Here is a 16,958-nt window from a genome sequence, read left to right on the forward strand (position 1 = left end):
TGTAGGCCAAAAAAATGGGAAGAGGGAAAAGATTTTCCAGATTTTGATTATTTTCATTGTTTCTTTTATATAATTTGGAAATTAATTTTTTTCCTCTATAATATGTTTGTTTGCTTATACACAGGTTTTAATTTTTTTTTTCTTGCCTTTTTGGTGATTCTCAAGTAGGTTGGGGAAGAATTTGTAATTTTCTAGCTTTGATAACTTTCTGTGCCTATCCCCCTCCCTAGGGGGAACGACACACCAAAAGATTGTCAAACTGTGATGTGCATCTCCTTGGAAAGATTAAGTTTTACAGGAAAGACAAAAACTTCTAAGGTTTTAAAATTACTCAGTAATAAGCTTATTTTAGGCTGTAGGCTATACTTCAATGAATATGGAGTATGAAGTAGTACAGATTTTTGGAACCTATGACTTCCACTTAAGCAAATGGTGTGAAAACCTTGCCATACCTTCCATAACTTTGAAATATCCTGACTCAGCGTTTGATAGCTACATAGAAAATGCCATATGATATGAATTGTGATATCATATTCAGTGTGTTCATGAAACATTTTCACAATTTGTTCACCATAAAAGTTTCGACACTCATGTGAGTATTCAATGCTTGAATTTTTTTAAAATTTTATTTGTTAATTTTTTTTATTGTTTTTTTTAGTTGGATAAGGATGGAAATGGGTTTCTTGACATGAGTGAGTTGAAACAAGCCTTAGATATTGTAGGTTTCAAAATACCACAGTGGCAAGTTCGACAGATGATTGATGAAATTGAGAAAAACAAAAGAGGTGACTGCAAAGGTCGGCTTGACTTTGGGGAATTTCAAAAGGTAATTAATTGTTTCTTTTTATGCATGTAGAAGTTTTTTAATCTATCTTTCAAAATTTTTATTAGGATCTGTTGCAACATTTTGAATGCAATCAAACAATTACAACTGACTAGGCTTTAAAAATTTAGACTATTTTTTCATCTTGTTTATTGGATTTAGTAAAATTTTTTTGAAATTTGTATAAAAAAAATTAACTTTATGTTGCCTTTGATAAGGCACTTGAAATACTTACTGTGCAACCTAACTGTGCATTTTATGTGAGTAGTGTGAATCTTTTGTGCTATACCATCTACTTTTGAAATTGGAAGTGAGAAACTGGGATTTGATTATTATTTTTCCTGATGAAATATAATTATTATAAGGCCTGTTGGTTCTAATTAAATTTTTTGATTAAGCAACTTGCTCACATTCACATCTCAGAGTTGGAAAACCACAGAAAACTAACTTCAGCCAGTCACTACTATGTCATTGGTTGGGTTGGATCTCAGGCTTTCTTGAGTCAAAGCTTATGATGATGCCAATATTGATACTGACAAGTTTCCATATTGATACTGTTGTTCTAATTTCAAATGATTTCAAACAACTTTTTGTCTATAAACAGGATAAAACTTTGCAACGGTTTTGTCTTAAATTAGCTAATATAAAGTAATCTTTTCATTAATATTGCTTTCCATCATGATATTAACGATATGATTATTGCAAATAGCAATTGTAAATTAGTATAATACTTACTTTACAATACTTTATAAGTATCATAAACATAATAAGTATCATAATTAGTATAATAATATAAGTATCAAATGATACTTATTATGTTTATGTTAACATAATGTGGATGGTATACTGTGAAAGCTATACTTATCCTCAGTTCTGGCATATTTTCAGTATGTGGTAGAACCACAATGTACCACGAAATCACTTCCACCATCATGTGTGTTATCTTTATTTTATTCAATTAATAAATGCCATTTTCATATCCACCTTATATAAGCCCCGTTCACATGTGTAAGATTAGGGGTCGCTTTGGTGATAATTACCGGCATGGCAACTTTTTTTTCCCCTTGTAGGGAAAAAAAGGTGAGAGAGAAGCTCATCAAAAAAAGCCCATCTTTCTTGGGGTGGATTGGTGGTTGACACTGACCTTCTCTCCCATAATCCTTTGCACTGAGAAAACTACTGTAAGCTCCTTCGTCAGCCATCTTGAATAACCCACTTCCGTTCAACCCACGTAACCAGTGACGACTTCCGGAAAGAAGAGGGCCATTACCGCCATAAACTAAATGTCATGTGAATGGTTTGTAGCAAAAATCCCTGTTACCGGGAACTTCCTGGGATGTTTTATTGCACATGTGAATGGGGCTATAGTGGTATGGCAATAATGTGCTGGGGTAAACCATACACTGACTGCATTTACTTTCTTCTTGTGCTTGAGAAATTAAAAATGCTTCACTCTGTCTCCTGTCATTAATGTTTAGCAAATGAAAAATGTCCTTAATTTTTTCCAGTCAGTAGCATGTTAAGTTGCTTCCAAACATTTTATTGTTGCATGCAATATAGGCCAACATAGATTCGTTCAAAATGCACCATATTGTAGGTACTGTTGATGATCTTTTTGCAGTGCTTGAAGTATGGGGCATTTAGGGTTTCCAAATTCCCAACATTTTGAAGCCATCGGGAATGGGAAATCATATTGCCCAAGAATTCTTGGGAATTCCTGAAATCACTTATTTACAGGTAAATCCCATTTATATGATTCCCTCCATTTACACATCATGATTTTCGTCCTATTCTATTACTCTTTATACTTTTTAAAGTTGAAATATTTCATTAACTCTCTGGCTGCTCATCCCGCGATTTCCACGGGCAACTCAAATGTAGCAAAATCTGCTCATCCCGCGATTTCCGCGGGCATGTGTTTTTCTTCCTTTATTGAGGAGCGCATCCCGTTTTTTCCCCGTTTAACCACTGAAATAAATTATAATACAGTATTAGACATTTCATTTATGTTTTGGCCAACAGATGTCGTTAGTTGTCCACTAAATTGCGGCATTTGAAGGCACGTGGTATTACCAATCAAACTTCACTTTTTGAGTGAAAAAAAATTAGACAATTTTTGAAGCAATTTCGGTCCACAAATTGAGCAGTCAGAGGGTTAATGCAACACACAACTGCAATTACACTACATTTTCATGACTTGAATCCAAAATTTGATAATTGATTAATATTACATTATTATTATGATCCATGCAGTTGAACGTAGAAGGTTTATAATTCTTTACGTTAAAGGGTGAATTGGCACTCGTGCTTGTGCTTGTGTACTTGACTCTCCTGGTAGTGGCCGTGGTAACAGGTCCTAATTTCATTGCAGTTTTTCTAATCTCCGAAAAACTTATACAATTTCATATTTTTCCTGTTGCAGATTAAATTAAATTTATGCAGCGTGGGTGTGAAATTTTATTTTCTCTAATTTTTCCACAGTTAGCAAAGGAAAAAATAAGAATGCCTTACCTTTTGCATGTCTGAATTGCAACTTGCCTATGCTGCACTAAGATGGCTTCATTCCAATTATACTAATCACATATGCTTACACATCACTCTTAATCACTATTGATAAATATATTAATTCATACCCACTAACACAGAAGAATCATTGGAGAATTCTGCATTTTAAATGCGTCTAAACATTCAAGATTTGTAGCTTCAACTGTACAAAGTGAGATTTTTCCCCCACTTGTACATCACATTTTTTTTCCTTTGGCATTTAAAGCCATTCAGATTGAAAGGTCGATCATGGTCAGTGGTCATCCCACTTGAAAGTAAAAAAAATAAACCACCCCTTTCCCCCTGCATTGCTCTTTTATTTTCCTGCAAAATTGCTAGAAAAGGGGGGGGGTCAGTTGTGAAGGAAAATTTTCCCAGACACCCACCAAATTGGGCAGCGTAGAGCCATAAAACGTCTTCTCTTGAAAGTATTAGAGGCATAGGCTGAGATTGACTTGGGGGGGGGCACATGTCATTTCATATATACATATATACAGTAGATCATTCGACTCGACCTTTGACGCTGGGGGGGGGGCCCCCCCCCCTCGTATCTCTGCCCATGATTAGAGAGTATTATACAATTATTCTCCATGGAAAAAGCCCCCCCCCTCCTTAAGTAAGGTCATAAAGTGAGGGGTGTTCATGAGTGAGGAAAATAAATATAAACTGAAGAGCCAAAAAAACTGGTTGCTTAGAATGCTTGGTCTCATTTTCAAAAAGGTCTCTTTGCGTTCTCCTAAAGTCATTCTTCCGCTTTTTTGAGACTTAGTTCGTCCTGGACTGGAGTATGCTGTAAGGTTTTGGAGACCGTACCTACAGAGGGACATAGACTTGGTTGAAGGGGTGCAGAGAAGATCTACGCATGTCCTTATTGGCACACGGGGCTTGAGTTATGAAGAGAGACTTCATTTTTTGAATATGTTTACACTGGGTGAACGCAGGTGTCGAGGAGATATGACCGAAGTGTTTAAAATTTTCAATGGGATGGATAGGATGGACCATGAACTTTTAATACACCGCCAATCGACTGCTTTTACAAGGGGACACCAGTATCGATTGGTGATGGACAATGCAAGGTTATGGTGTCGCAGGGAATTTTTCTCGAATAGGGTTGTTAATAAATGGAATAGCTTACCCCCAGAGGTAGTAAATTGTAACACAATTGACACGTTTAAAAAGAAGTACGATAAACATGTTGGGGTAAATCGAGAAGCTATCCATTCTTAGAATAAGACAACCATAAGTATTCTTTATGGACATTGTATAATATTTTATCATGTGTATATATTGTTTATAATTTGTGTTAATTGCATTTTTAATTGGGTTGCTGTATTTTTGAAATATATGACAACCATATTTTTATGGGCATCTTTTTATCAGCCACCTCGTTGGGTATTTTGTCTGTCGTGGCATTGTATTTGTATTTGTATAATAAATGGAATAGCTTACCCCCGGAGGTAGTAAATTGTAATACAATTGGCACGTTTAAAAAGAAATACGATAAACATGTTGGGGTAAATCGAGAAGCTATCCATACTTAGTATAAGACAACCATAAGTATTCTTTATGGGCATTGTATAGTATTTTATCATGTGTATATATTGTTTACAATTTTTGTTAATTGCATTTTAAATTGGTTTGCTATATTTTTGAAATATATGACATCCATAGTTTTATGGGCATCTTTTTCTCAGCCACCTTGTTGGGCATTTTGCCTGTTGTAGCGTTGTATTTGTATTTGTATAAGATGAATTTTTTGGAAAGAGAGAAAATTCAACTGCCTTTGCGGAGAATCAAACCAACGTCCTTTCACTTTCCAGGTGATTGCCCTAGACCAGTGGTCTCAACCATGGCCCCCTTGTGGTCCTGGGATATTCTCGGGGGGGGGGGGGCATGGGAGGAAATCAGAAGAAAGGTGATCCACGACAGGTGGTGAAGGGAGTCATAGAGAGCTATGAAGAGAAAAGCTTTAAAAGTGAAACATGGTTGAAAAATATTACTACTTTCAGAATTCATCAGATCCGTCCATAGAACCAGGGGTATCTTAACCCTAGGGTCTTGTGGGCATGACCCGGGTCTTTATGTCTATTATGGAGGGAGGGGGGACTGCAGATATGGATCTGGTACTATGATTTTCATATGTAAGCTGTTACTTCCAGCTAAGTATGGAGGGCCGCCAGAGCAACGGTTGATGTGTTGGGGGGGGTCAATTTATAGTGCACGTTCGTTGGATCGTACCTTATTTTACACATACCGCTTTTTACCTTATAATTTGACTCCTGCGAGAGATGATAATCCACCATTTGAATCCGTGCTTAGCCAGGATTCCAGAGATTGATTTGATACATTAAAATTTAATTCATAATAAAAAAAAATAGAAAGTATCTCACTGTTGGATGAGGGGGCCCTGTATAGGACAGGGGGGCCACGAGAAAATAATGTGATCCATAGGGGGCCATGAGCTTAAAAAGGTTAAGAAACACTGCCCTAGACCACTAGAATGCAAAGGCAATGAATTGCAACATCTCTTTATTGCATTCCCGGTTCAATTAATTGTTTTATGTATCCCAATATTGTTTCACACTACAGATGACAAGAATGAATTGACAACACATTTTTCCTTTTAAAAAATTTTATTTGAATATTCTGAGACCAGATCGCGCACAAATAATATTTTATTCTAACTCGGTTATCAATATTAGATCTTTGTTAACGTTTTTTTAACAACAGAGGTTCTAGAAAAAGTTTTGATCTCACCAATTGCATTCCGTCAGACCACCATCACAAGAGTCACATGATTCATTAAGAGGTTCGTCCGCATCATCACTCGATGATGTCACTGCCACTAGCATCGGGGGAGCGGGCAAGCAACGGCATCTCCAGCGAACTTCCGTGTTAGGAGACTCGATCTAATCCAATTCGATCAGTAATGAAGCAGCCACATGAAGAAAACTGACCACCACCAAATCATTCGCACATGGTGTCGGTAGAGGCAATCGGCAACCAGGCAGAGCTGTGCCAGAGTTTGTTACTCAATCAACGGTTCATGATGGTGGAATAGACGATGCCGGCGCGCAGCTCACCTGGCAAAATGCCTTAGTAAAAAAAATTGTTTGGTATATTTGTGTGTCGTTTCCAGCATACCGGCGCTATTTAAAAGGAACCATTCCCAGCATCCCTTGATTCACCATCAAATCAGGATGCGCAATCTTCTGCTCTGGAAAACGAACACATAATGACTGACAACTGCTATTTTCATAACTGTTCACAATAAAAATACAACAATGGCATGAAATCTGGCAATACTGAAATATAAACAATGTCGGCTGATTGGCGGAAATCTGCAGTGGACCGGTTCTCAAAAGTGAATTAAAGGTCGGACAATAAATACAGATTTCAAAATGACTAGATCAAGTACTATTCCATGGGAGCCCCAGGTAATGTTACAGAATCTCCCAATCTTTCTTTGGAGCTCATATGCACTGAAAGGCACCATACATGGACGGTCGAACCTGACTCAGACCAAGCTCACAATTGCTGATGCTGCCATCAGATAGCGACTTATGAAAGGATGACGTCACTCTCCACTATACATATGAAGGTTTTTAACAACTGGCTGTTACGAAGATGAATTTCTGGAAAGAAACAGAATTCAAATGCCTTTGCGACAGGGTTGTTTGGTTTAAACCATGGTTTGTTTAAACCTTGGTTTTATTCAAAAAATCAGATAAAAGTGGCCTAAATATCATTTTTACCACATTTTATATCCTTGGGGTACATTCTGATGCTCTATCTTTAGCAAATTCATGAATAAGGATTGCATCACACATCTAAATGTAGTGGTGTATTATCTCACAGGGTTTCTTTTTTCCTTCACAAAGAAGCAGCTACAGTAGTGACACCATCATGCTAGGGGCCGGTGGTCCTATAATCCAATAAAGACACCAGCTGTCCTTAAAGGACAAAGACTAGTTTACTAGTTGTTACATTACCTCACATACATTTTCATTCCCATAAGAAGTAGCACATCTCCTACTGTATATCTCCCAGTCTTAATATTCAATAGTTGTTTTTTTTATACTTTCACACACACACTGTTAAGCCCAGTTAATCAAGGTTCTACTGTATAGTAGTAACAGATTTATGAAAAATAATCAGCTATATACAGGGTGATTATAATTTAAGTTTTGATTCCAAAACTATACAACAAGTACTGATTGGAATGACTTGAAAATTTGCATGGATACTCCTGAAGCAATGGACGTTTCTTTCGCAAAAGAAAAAAAGTGCAAAATGTGCAAGTAGATGATGCTGTACTTGGCCAGCAGTATAATCTATTTTGTACAACCACATCATTTCGGCACTTCCACAGCATCAGTGTGTGGATAGAACTTCTATCAAGATGCACATTGCAATACCAGCAAAGCAGCTGCTGAAGACCCATTTTGACAGGATGCACCTTAACCCTTGCAACTTTTGGCTGTGGGGGTACCTCAAAATGTTATAAACAGTGGTCAGATTGCAAACTTTGGTGAATTGCAATCTCCAGCACATTCCCTATATGTTAGAAGTTCCTCATTCCTCAGGAATATGAACGGGGGAAAGGGGGCGCGTTTGGTTTAATAAAGCTGAATTGCAAGCACATCCACATTATGACCATGGCATACTCCGATTCTGCTGTTGAACAAGAATTTTTGTGCTTTCAACCTCATAGCCAGAACATGCTGTGGACAACATATTTAACATTTTTTGAGTAAGTTGTAGTTATTTGTTCAATTACTTCATTTTTTTTGTGATGTTACCTTGAATTATGGACTCGTGCAATGCTATAATTAAGTTATAATTTTGCCATGACTGGCTATCGTTTCCATTCTGCGAGCAAATTTCCCACATGTTCGATGATGTCATTAATTTTACATTTTTAAGTATTTTTTCCCCTTTATCAAATAAAATTGAATTTTTTCAGGAATATTCATGTCAATTTTCAAGTCATTCTGACAATCGCTCTTTTCTTACAGTGTTTTGAAATCAGAACCTTAGTTATAATCACCCTGCATATCGTAAATCATCGTTAATTAATCTGCATTATTTATGCTTCATTAAACGCATTATATTCACCTAATTTTTATTACTTTTTGCAAAATAGCTTTGTAATTAAGTATACTGAAAGTAACTGGAGAAAAACCTTTATATATTATATGATTAATAATAACATTAAAAGAATTTTCAAACACACAGTAATCCATTGAGTTAAGCAAAAAATAATTAAATGGCAAAAGTTGGTTTTTGTTAAAATTTAATAAATATTCATTGATTAATTAGCATGGGAATAGTGTTAATTACATTAATAAACATTTTATTTTTGTTAATTATTGGAAGTTTGAATGATTTTTCAGAAATTTCATTGTTTTTAATGTTAATACTATTTAAAACAAAAAAAACCGGTTTAAACCAAAAAAACCTGGTTTAAACCAAAAAAACCCAGTTTTTTGGTTTTTTTCAAAAAAGACGTTTTTTTTACCAACCCTGCTTTGCGGGGAATCAAACCCACGTCCTTTCACTTTCCAGGTGAATGCCCTAGACCAGTGGTTCTCAACCTTCTGAAGCCTGCGGCCCGGTTTCATTTATTTTTGTAAGTGGAAAGCCCAGTCAATCACATGATTAATGGAATATGAATGGGGGAAAAGAAAACGGCAGATCAGTTGCGGCCTAGTATGAATGATGTCATGGCCCGGTTGTTGAGAAAGACTGCCCTAGACCACTAGACTGCAAGGGCAACAAATCTTTCAATATTTCCTTGGAGCTTGTAGACACTGAAAGGGACTGTACATGGATGGCCGGACCTGATTCAGGCCAAGCTCACAACTGCTGATGCTGCCACCAGATGGCGACTTATGAAAGGATGATGTCACTCTCTGCTATACATACGAAGGTTTTTAACATCTGGCTGTTGCGAAGATGAATTTTGGAAAGAGAGAGATTCGTTGCCTTTGTAGTCTAGTGGGTCTAGGGCAGTGTTTCTCAACCACCGGGCCGTGGCCCACTACTGGGCCCTGGCATCAGTCAAACCGGGCTGTGAGTGATTCATCATTTCTCATTCATGTATATTCTCTATTGATTTTCCATTAGTTGTATATATGACTAGGCTTTCCACTGAAAAAATGAATTCTACTGGGCCGCAGGCTTCTAAAGGTTGAGAACCACTGGTCTAGGGTGTTCACCCGGACAGTGAAAGGACATGGGTTCGATTCCCAGCAAACGCAGCTGAATTTTCTCTCTTTCCAAAATTCATCTTCGCTACAGTCAGTTGTTAAAAACCTTTGTATGTATAGCAGAGAGTGACGTCATCCTTTCATAAGGCGCCATCTGGTGGCAGCATCAGCAGTTGTGAGCTTGGCCTGAGTCAGGTCCGGCTGTCCATGTATGGTCCCTTTTGGTGCATAGCTCCAAGGAAAGATTCGGAGATTCGTTGCCTTTGTAGTCTAGTGGTCTAGGGCATTCACCCAGAAAGTGAAAGGACGTGGGTTCGATACCCCATAAAGGCAGTTGAATTTTCTCCCTTTCCAGAATTCATCTTCACAACAGCCAGTTGTTAAAAATCTTCATATGTATAGCAGAGAGAGTGACGTCATACTTTTATATATATATTATGCATGTTTGACTTTAGAATAGCAGAGAACCTCCGTCTTTTCAGAAATGGACGGACCCCACACATAGAATAATTGGGATAGCTATTGATACGCTGTAACATATTTAGAAATCACAACAGGCCCGGAATCGTGTCCCTTTTTTCAGATATTATCTCCTTTATTGTTCTTCTCTTGTGTTTCCACTTCCCCAAACCAGCATTAATATTTCATACTAGATTTCATATAAGGATTGCTAGTACAGTTAAGACAAATTTTAAGTCCTCTCTCCCCTGTTTTTTTTCAATCTATTCTTTTTCCTTCCCTCTCCCCTATCTCTTTCCCAAGCAATACTATGCTATAGATATAAAAGATTAAGTAAATTTTCAACAAATATTCCCATTGATTTCTTTTTAAATCTTTTATATTTCATTTTCAGTATTAATGTGTCACAACAGTAATTTTCCCAATTTCTCGGGATTTTGGGAACAGGAAATCGCAAAAAATTCCAGAGAATGGGCGGGCAGGAATTTTCACATGGAAACCTTAGGAGCATTTCAATGATGAAACTCTTATAAAACATATCAAAGAAATTCACCCAACAGCAACTATGCAATCATTTAAGTTATTCTTACGTGTCTTCAAACATTTCCCTATGCAGTGATTAGTAAATCTAACCATCAGTGTTTCGTCTAAGCTGCACATGCGCACAGTTGTGCATGCAAAATTCCTAAGTTCACTATTGGTGAATGTAACAGATTGCCTTGCAGTATATAGAAAAATCAGGTTCGCGCAGGCAAAAAAAAAAAAAAAAGAAATTAGAGGGATCTTTGCCAGCCATCAACCTCTAAAGTGCTTCCATCATTATTAATTAATCATCAATAATTAAATTGTAATGAAACTGATTTTCCTTTTTCTATGTATATTTTATGCCAAAACTGTCCAGTAATACAAAAATTGTACGAAAAATTCTTTAGGAAGTTCATTAGTTCAGTATTCAAAGAGTTGAATAGTTTCGTTTGCATTGTTTCTTGAAGTTAACATTTTAGTGCTCTATTTTTTACAGTCACATTTTCAACTTTTTTCAGCTTTACAGTGATTTAAAATCAAAAGAAGTTACTAATGTGTTTAAGACTGCAGTGTCTAAAAGAGAGAATCTTGAAACCCTTGGTGGCATGTCAGCAGCATCTAGTGAAGGTACAACACACTCTGTTCGACATGAAGAGCAAGTTGCATTTTCAGATTGGATCAATACGTAAGCCAAGGGGCTACTTATACTTTGTAGCTACACTTATGCCACTATTGACATTTTAATCTCATTGCAAAGATGTTGATTTAAATGATTGTTTGAAAATTGAGCTACTATGGAGACATTGACGTTTATTTACATCATATGAATATATATGGAAAACTTCGCAGATTATCATAGAATTTTATCATATTATTAAAAGTCATGACCAGACATAACATTGGAATTAGTTTATCTCTAATTCATTTTTCCAATGTAAATTACAATTAAGGCAGCTTGCATCATAATTTTACTCTTATTTATACATCAAATCACTAAAATTAAATCTCCTCACACACTCTTATCACATTAACCTATTTTTTTCCAGTTTTGATTTTTTTATATAGTTCTTTTTTTTCTCTATCAAAATTTATAACCTCTTCAATTTCAAAAACTTCCATAAAGGAATTAGAAATAGACTTATTTTTTTTTCTTAATTTATTTGAATTATGTGAGTAAGTGCTGAGTTAAAAAAAAAAAATTGACTGAATTATTCCTTGTGCAATTATCTATGAATCACATCATTCATCATTTCTCTTATATGCATATATTTTTAAAACGTTAATGCAGTGTTTTTTAAATGGGTCATGTCCTCCTCTAAGGAGGAGAGAGCAATAGAACAGATCAGATGAGGAGGAGGGCCTAAAAGCTACATATTTTATTCATGAGGACTGGCTTAGCAACAGAGGTGAAGGGAACTTTTTTTTTACTGAAAAAAGAGGAGCATGAGACATGTTTAGAGGACTCTGCATTTATGCAATTAAAATAATGGAGTTTTATTCAAGCTAGTTGTGTCTATATCAGAATTAGAAGTACCAATTTTTGAGTATTTTTATTCACTATATTCTAAACAAATTAATAAAGCTATGTTTTTTTCTGCTCTGAAAAAATATACCATGCTGGTAATGATGAGTAATATGAGCTGTTTTTGTATTACAATTGAATACCTCTTCCTTTTAGAAATCTCGGAAATGATCCAGACTTAAAACACCTTTTACCAATAGACAGTGAAGGGAAATTTCTGTATGAGAAAGTGAAGGATGGAATTCTTCTTTGGTTGGTATATATTATTCCAAACATCAAAGATATTAGTATTAATATGATGTTAAATTATTAGTACATATTTTTTTATGTATTAAACATTAAAAACCATTACAGTGATTAATTGAAAACAGTATTAATTATTATTGAAATCATTTAAAAAAGTATTTATGAGGATAAGTTCATTTTCAGTTTCAGATAAATAGTTTTGTTAATAAAAAAAAAACCTCCGCCATTCTTTCTATTTTTTTTTAAATCTGTGTGTGAATCTTTTGTCTTCCTGCAGATTTAGTGAGATGTCGCCATGTATACCAATAATACATATCGTGATATTGTATGCACTATAAAGATATTTTTTAGTTTGTTAGATAACACATGTTTACACACTTAGAGGGAAAACTGTTCAACTCCATAACTCCATTCATTTCATATTCAAATCTAAGAGATGTTTCTGAGGATATGCCTCCATTTCTACACTAAATAAAATACTAAAATAGAACAGGTGCTCTCATTCATGGGCCCATCCCAGCACAGCCCCGGGGCATCAAGCGCATAGGTGATACATCATAATAAATAAGTACTATAATTTTCAAGAGCAAGCATAGGAATTGGTAGACAGGCACTTTCAGCTTAATAGGGGGCCCCCCAGAACATCACACTTTGCTATGGTCTCATTTAGCTTTTGAGGTGGCCCTGCCCTAATTACCTGTTTCCAAGAAATAAAAGTGTTTCCTAACGAAAGGATAACTAACTTAACTTAATTTTCTCCTACCCTAGAGACTGAAAATCTTTAATGTATCTAAACATTCTTCCCATTTCAATAGGTTCTCCCTCCTAAAAACAGACAAAATATGGCCTCCATTTCTGTGTTAATCAATTTCCAACTTAAAAAGGTTTCCTATATTTGAAAAAAATCACTTGTACTATCAATAGACTAATTTTTTTATTTCCATTCAAAACAAGTTTTTATTTAATGTTTTGTTTGATTTTGAATGTTTTGTTTTGTATACATTTAACTAGAATGTGAGGGAATACTATTTTTTATTTGTGTAGCAAAATTATCAACCATTCTTGTGCTGATACCATTGATGAACGAGCTATAAACAAAAAAAACTTGACTGTCTATACTAAGCACGAAAATCTGACTCTTGCTTTGACTTCGTCACAAGCTATAGGTTGTAATGTTATAAATATTGATGCCCATGATTTGGCTAAAGGAAAACCTCATCTTGTCCTTGGATTGCTGTGGCAAATTATCAGAGTGAGTATAACAAATATACCTGTCAAAATTCTTTTATTGCATATTGATAGTTTATCCCTGTTGAAATTCTATTCAATTGTATGTAGCAGAAATACCTGACATTAAATGTAAAAATTAATAAATGCACAAAGTATAACTGTTAAAATTTTTTTCAACATATCTGAACACCTTTCAACGTTCAGATCAATAAAATAATGGTCACTGACTCGAGTCAATTGTGAAAGAGTTGTGTTTTTACTGGTTATAGCAGAGGGTGGGATAACAACCAAATTTAATTATCAAGGTACTTGATAAATCTACAAAGCTTGGCAAGTTATTTACAGAACTATGAATTTGGCTTGGAATGTATTGTTTTCAGATTGCATTGCAGGAAGAGATTTTGAGTGCTCTGAACTATTGTGGATGATTCATGAAACCAAACATTACCCTGGCATCAGTTTTGTTCCATTTACCATTCCTTTCAAATCATAGTAATTTTTTCAGTTTGTTTAATGATTACCATTGGTTTCACGTTATACACAAGAGCTGTTGTAAAAGTTCAAAATAGAAATCTTCAGCTTAGGAATGGATTAGTTCATTTTACCTTGATTGTTGTTTGAGAGAAAATGTTTTCTAACAATTTTATTCTTCAGGAACGAATTAAGTTCATAAATTGAGGATTGACTGTAATGCCCTCAGCAAGTAAAAATTGTGACAGTCATGTCTTTTATAGATTGTGTGAAAGTTTATCAATCTAATGCGTTTTTCTTTTTTTTTGATAAATTTTTATGTGTAGCATTTTAATTGATTTTGTTATCAATCCTAAATTTTGTTGCTTCATTTATTTGGTTTTTTTTTCTAATATTAATTTCACTGCTCCAAATATTGCTCCAAACTGTCTGATTCCTGTATTTTGTGGTCTGGCATTTGAACAACTCTTCATGACAGTTACTCAAACTCAGTTTGTTCAAAATTGTGCTGAAGGAATACCATATTACATTGGGATTATCAATATATATATACATATTGCTACATCTCTACTGTGCCATAAAAATAATACTTTTGACTACTTGCATATCTGTTTGAAGAAAGAGTTACTTGGAAAAACCATAAACAGTAAATAATGTATTTATACCATACCAAAAAATGCAAAAGAAAAAGATTATGAAAAATCTGACACATAAGGGAGCCATTTCTTTGAATGTCTTTCCCATTTTACAAACTTCAATTTCACAAACTAATTATTCAAGTCCATTGGAATTCATAAAAATGGGCATCAACTGTATATACTTTTAGATTGTTAATTTAATACAGTATCAATTGTACTATGCTATGGTAGAAGGTATCATATCAGGTATTTAAATTTTTTGTTGCATTTTGTTGCAGATTGGTCTTTTCAATCAAATAACTTTGGAACACTGTCCAGGTTTAGTGCAGCTTGTTAGACCAGGTGAAGAAATGTCAGACTTGATGAAGCTATCACCGGAAAGCATTCTTTTACGATGGGTGAACTATCATCTTGAAAAAGCTGGTACAAATCGTCAGCTTACGAACTTTACAACAGATATCAAAGTAAGTTTATACAGATAAGACAACCATAATCTTTTTTATGGTCCGTGCGTTATATATTATTAATTATTCGTTTTTTTCTTTTGTGCTATATGCTCTTATATTGGGTTGCTGTATTTTGGTTATATATGACATCCATATTTTTTATGGGGAACTTTTTTAAGCCAACTCATTGGGCAATTTGCCTGTTGTGGCCATTGTGTTTGTATTTGTATAACTTCATCATGCCGAATTTCATTGGCATTTTTTTCAGTTTATATTATAATCTAAATTCATTGTGACACTTTGAGAAACTTTGTTTCAGAAAAAATATTTATTATTAACACATCACAAGCAGGGGATTGAGATCTCAGTCCAACTTCTTCTGGCTGGAATTTAACACTCATTTTTCAGTTGCAGAGTGAAATCCTTTGTTGTATTTTGAAAATGGAGGAAAAAATGGTACTCAAATTAGATCTTTTCCCCGTGTCTAATTTAAATTGGTGAAATTTTTTTTTGTGCAGTATATAACAGACAAAAATTCTATATCTCTTCTAAACTGAAGAGCCAAAAAAACTGGTACAGGCATGCGTATGCAAATAAAGAGATATGGAACCAATCAGAGTACAGCGCTGCGGTCGGCAACGCCTATATAACACAACAAGTGTCTGGCATAGTTGTTAGATCGGTTACTGCTGCTACAATGACAAGTTATTGCGATTTAAGTGAGTTTGAACGTGGTGTTATAGTCGGCGCATGAGAGATGGGACATAGCATCTCCGAGGTAGCGGTGAAATTTGGATTTTCACGTACGACCATTTCACGAGTGTACCGTGAATATCGGGAATCCGGTAAAAAATTAAATCTACGACGTCGCTGCGGCCGGAAAAAGATCATGCAAGAATGGGACCAACGACGACTGACGAGAATCATTAAACGTGACAGACGTGCAACCCTTCCGCAAATTGCTGCAGATTTCAATGCTGGGCCATCAACAAGTGTCAGCGTGCGAACCATTCAACGAAACATCATCGATATGGGCTTTCGGAGCCGAAGGCCCACTCGTGTACCCTTGATGACTGCACGACACAAAGCTTTACGCCTCGCCTGGGCCCGACAACACCGACATTGGACTGTTGAGGACTGGAAACACGTTGCCTGGTCTGACTAGTCTCGGTTCCAATTGCTTCGAGCTGATGGACGTGTATGGAGACAACCTCATGAATCCATGGACTCTACATGTCAACAGGGGACTGTTCAAGCTGGTGGAGGCTCTGTGATGGTATAGGGCGTGTGCAGTTGGCGTGATATGGGACCCCTGATACGTGTAGATACGACTCTGACAAGTGACAGGTACGTAAGCATCCTGTCTGATCACCTGCACCCATTCATGTTCATTGTGCATTCCGACGGAATTGGACAATTTCAGCAGGACAATGCGACACTCCACACGTCCAGAATTGGTACAAAGTGGCTCCAGGAACACTCTTCTGACTTTAGACACTTCCGCTGGCCACCTAAAACCCCAGACATGAACATTATTGAAAATATCTGGGATGCCTTGCAACGTGCTGTTCAGTAGAGATCTCCACCTCCTCTTACTCCTACCGATTTATGGACAGCCCTGCAGGATTCATGGTGTCAATTACCTCCAGCACTACTTCAGACATTAGTCGAGTCCATGCCACGTCGTGTTGCGGCACTTCTGCGGGCTCGCCGGGGCCCTACATGATATTAGGCAGGTGTACCAGTTTTTTTGGCTCTTCAGTGTATGTTTATATACATACAGTCAAGTACAGTGTACAATATATACTGTATATAATGAATATATACATATTGAGGGTATAT

At 35.9% G+C, this 16,958-nt stretch overlaps 1 protein-coding gene across 1 annotated transcript in view; it reads left to right on the plus strand.

Moving 5' to 3' along the window:
• Window positions 1-16,958, plus strand: part of Fim (plastin-2 fimbrin) — an 85,108-nt gene that overhangs the window by 50,632 nt on the left and 17,518 nt on the right. The window contains exons 2-6 of the mRNA XM_089232777.1: window positions 659-826; window positions 11,082-11,248; window positions 12,242-12,337; window positions 13,376-13,583; window positions 14,949-15,134. Of these exons, the coding sequence (XP_089088903.1) occupies window positions 659-826; window positions 11,082-11,248; window positions 12,242-12,337; window positions 13,376-13,583; window positions 14,949-15,134 (825 nt within the window). The remainder of the gene's footprint in view (window positions 1-658; window positions 827-11,081; window positions 11,249-12,241; window positions 12,338-13,375; window positions 13,584-14,948; window positions 15,135-16,958) is intronic.

Source organism: Pholcus phalangioides, unplaced genomic scaffold (assembly GCF_987345545.1).
Source record: "Pholcus phalangioides strain wild (caught in Gottingen) unplaced genomic scaffold, Ppha-v1.0 ptg000007l_1, whole genome shotgun sequence".
NCBI classification, from domain to species: domain Eukaryota; kingdom Metazoa; phylum Arthropoda; class Arachnida; order Araneae; family Pholcidae; genus Pholcus; species Pholcus phalangioides.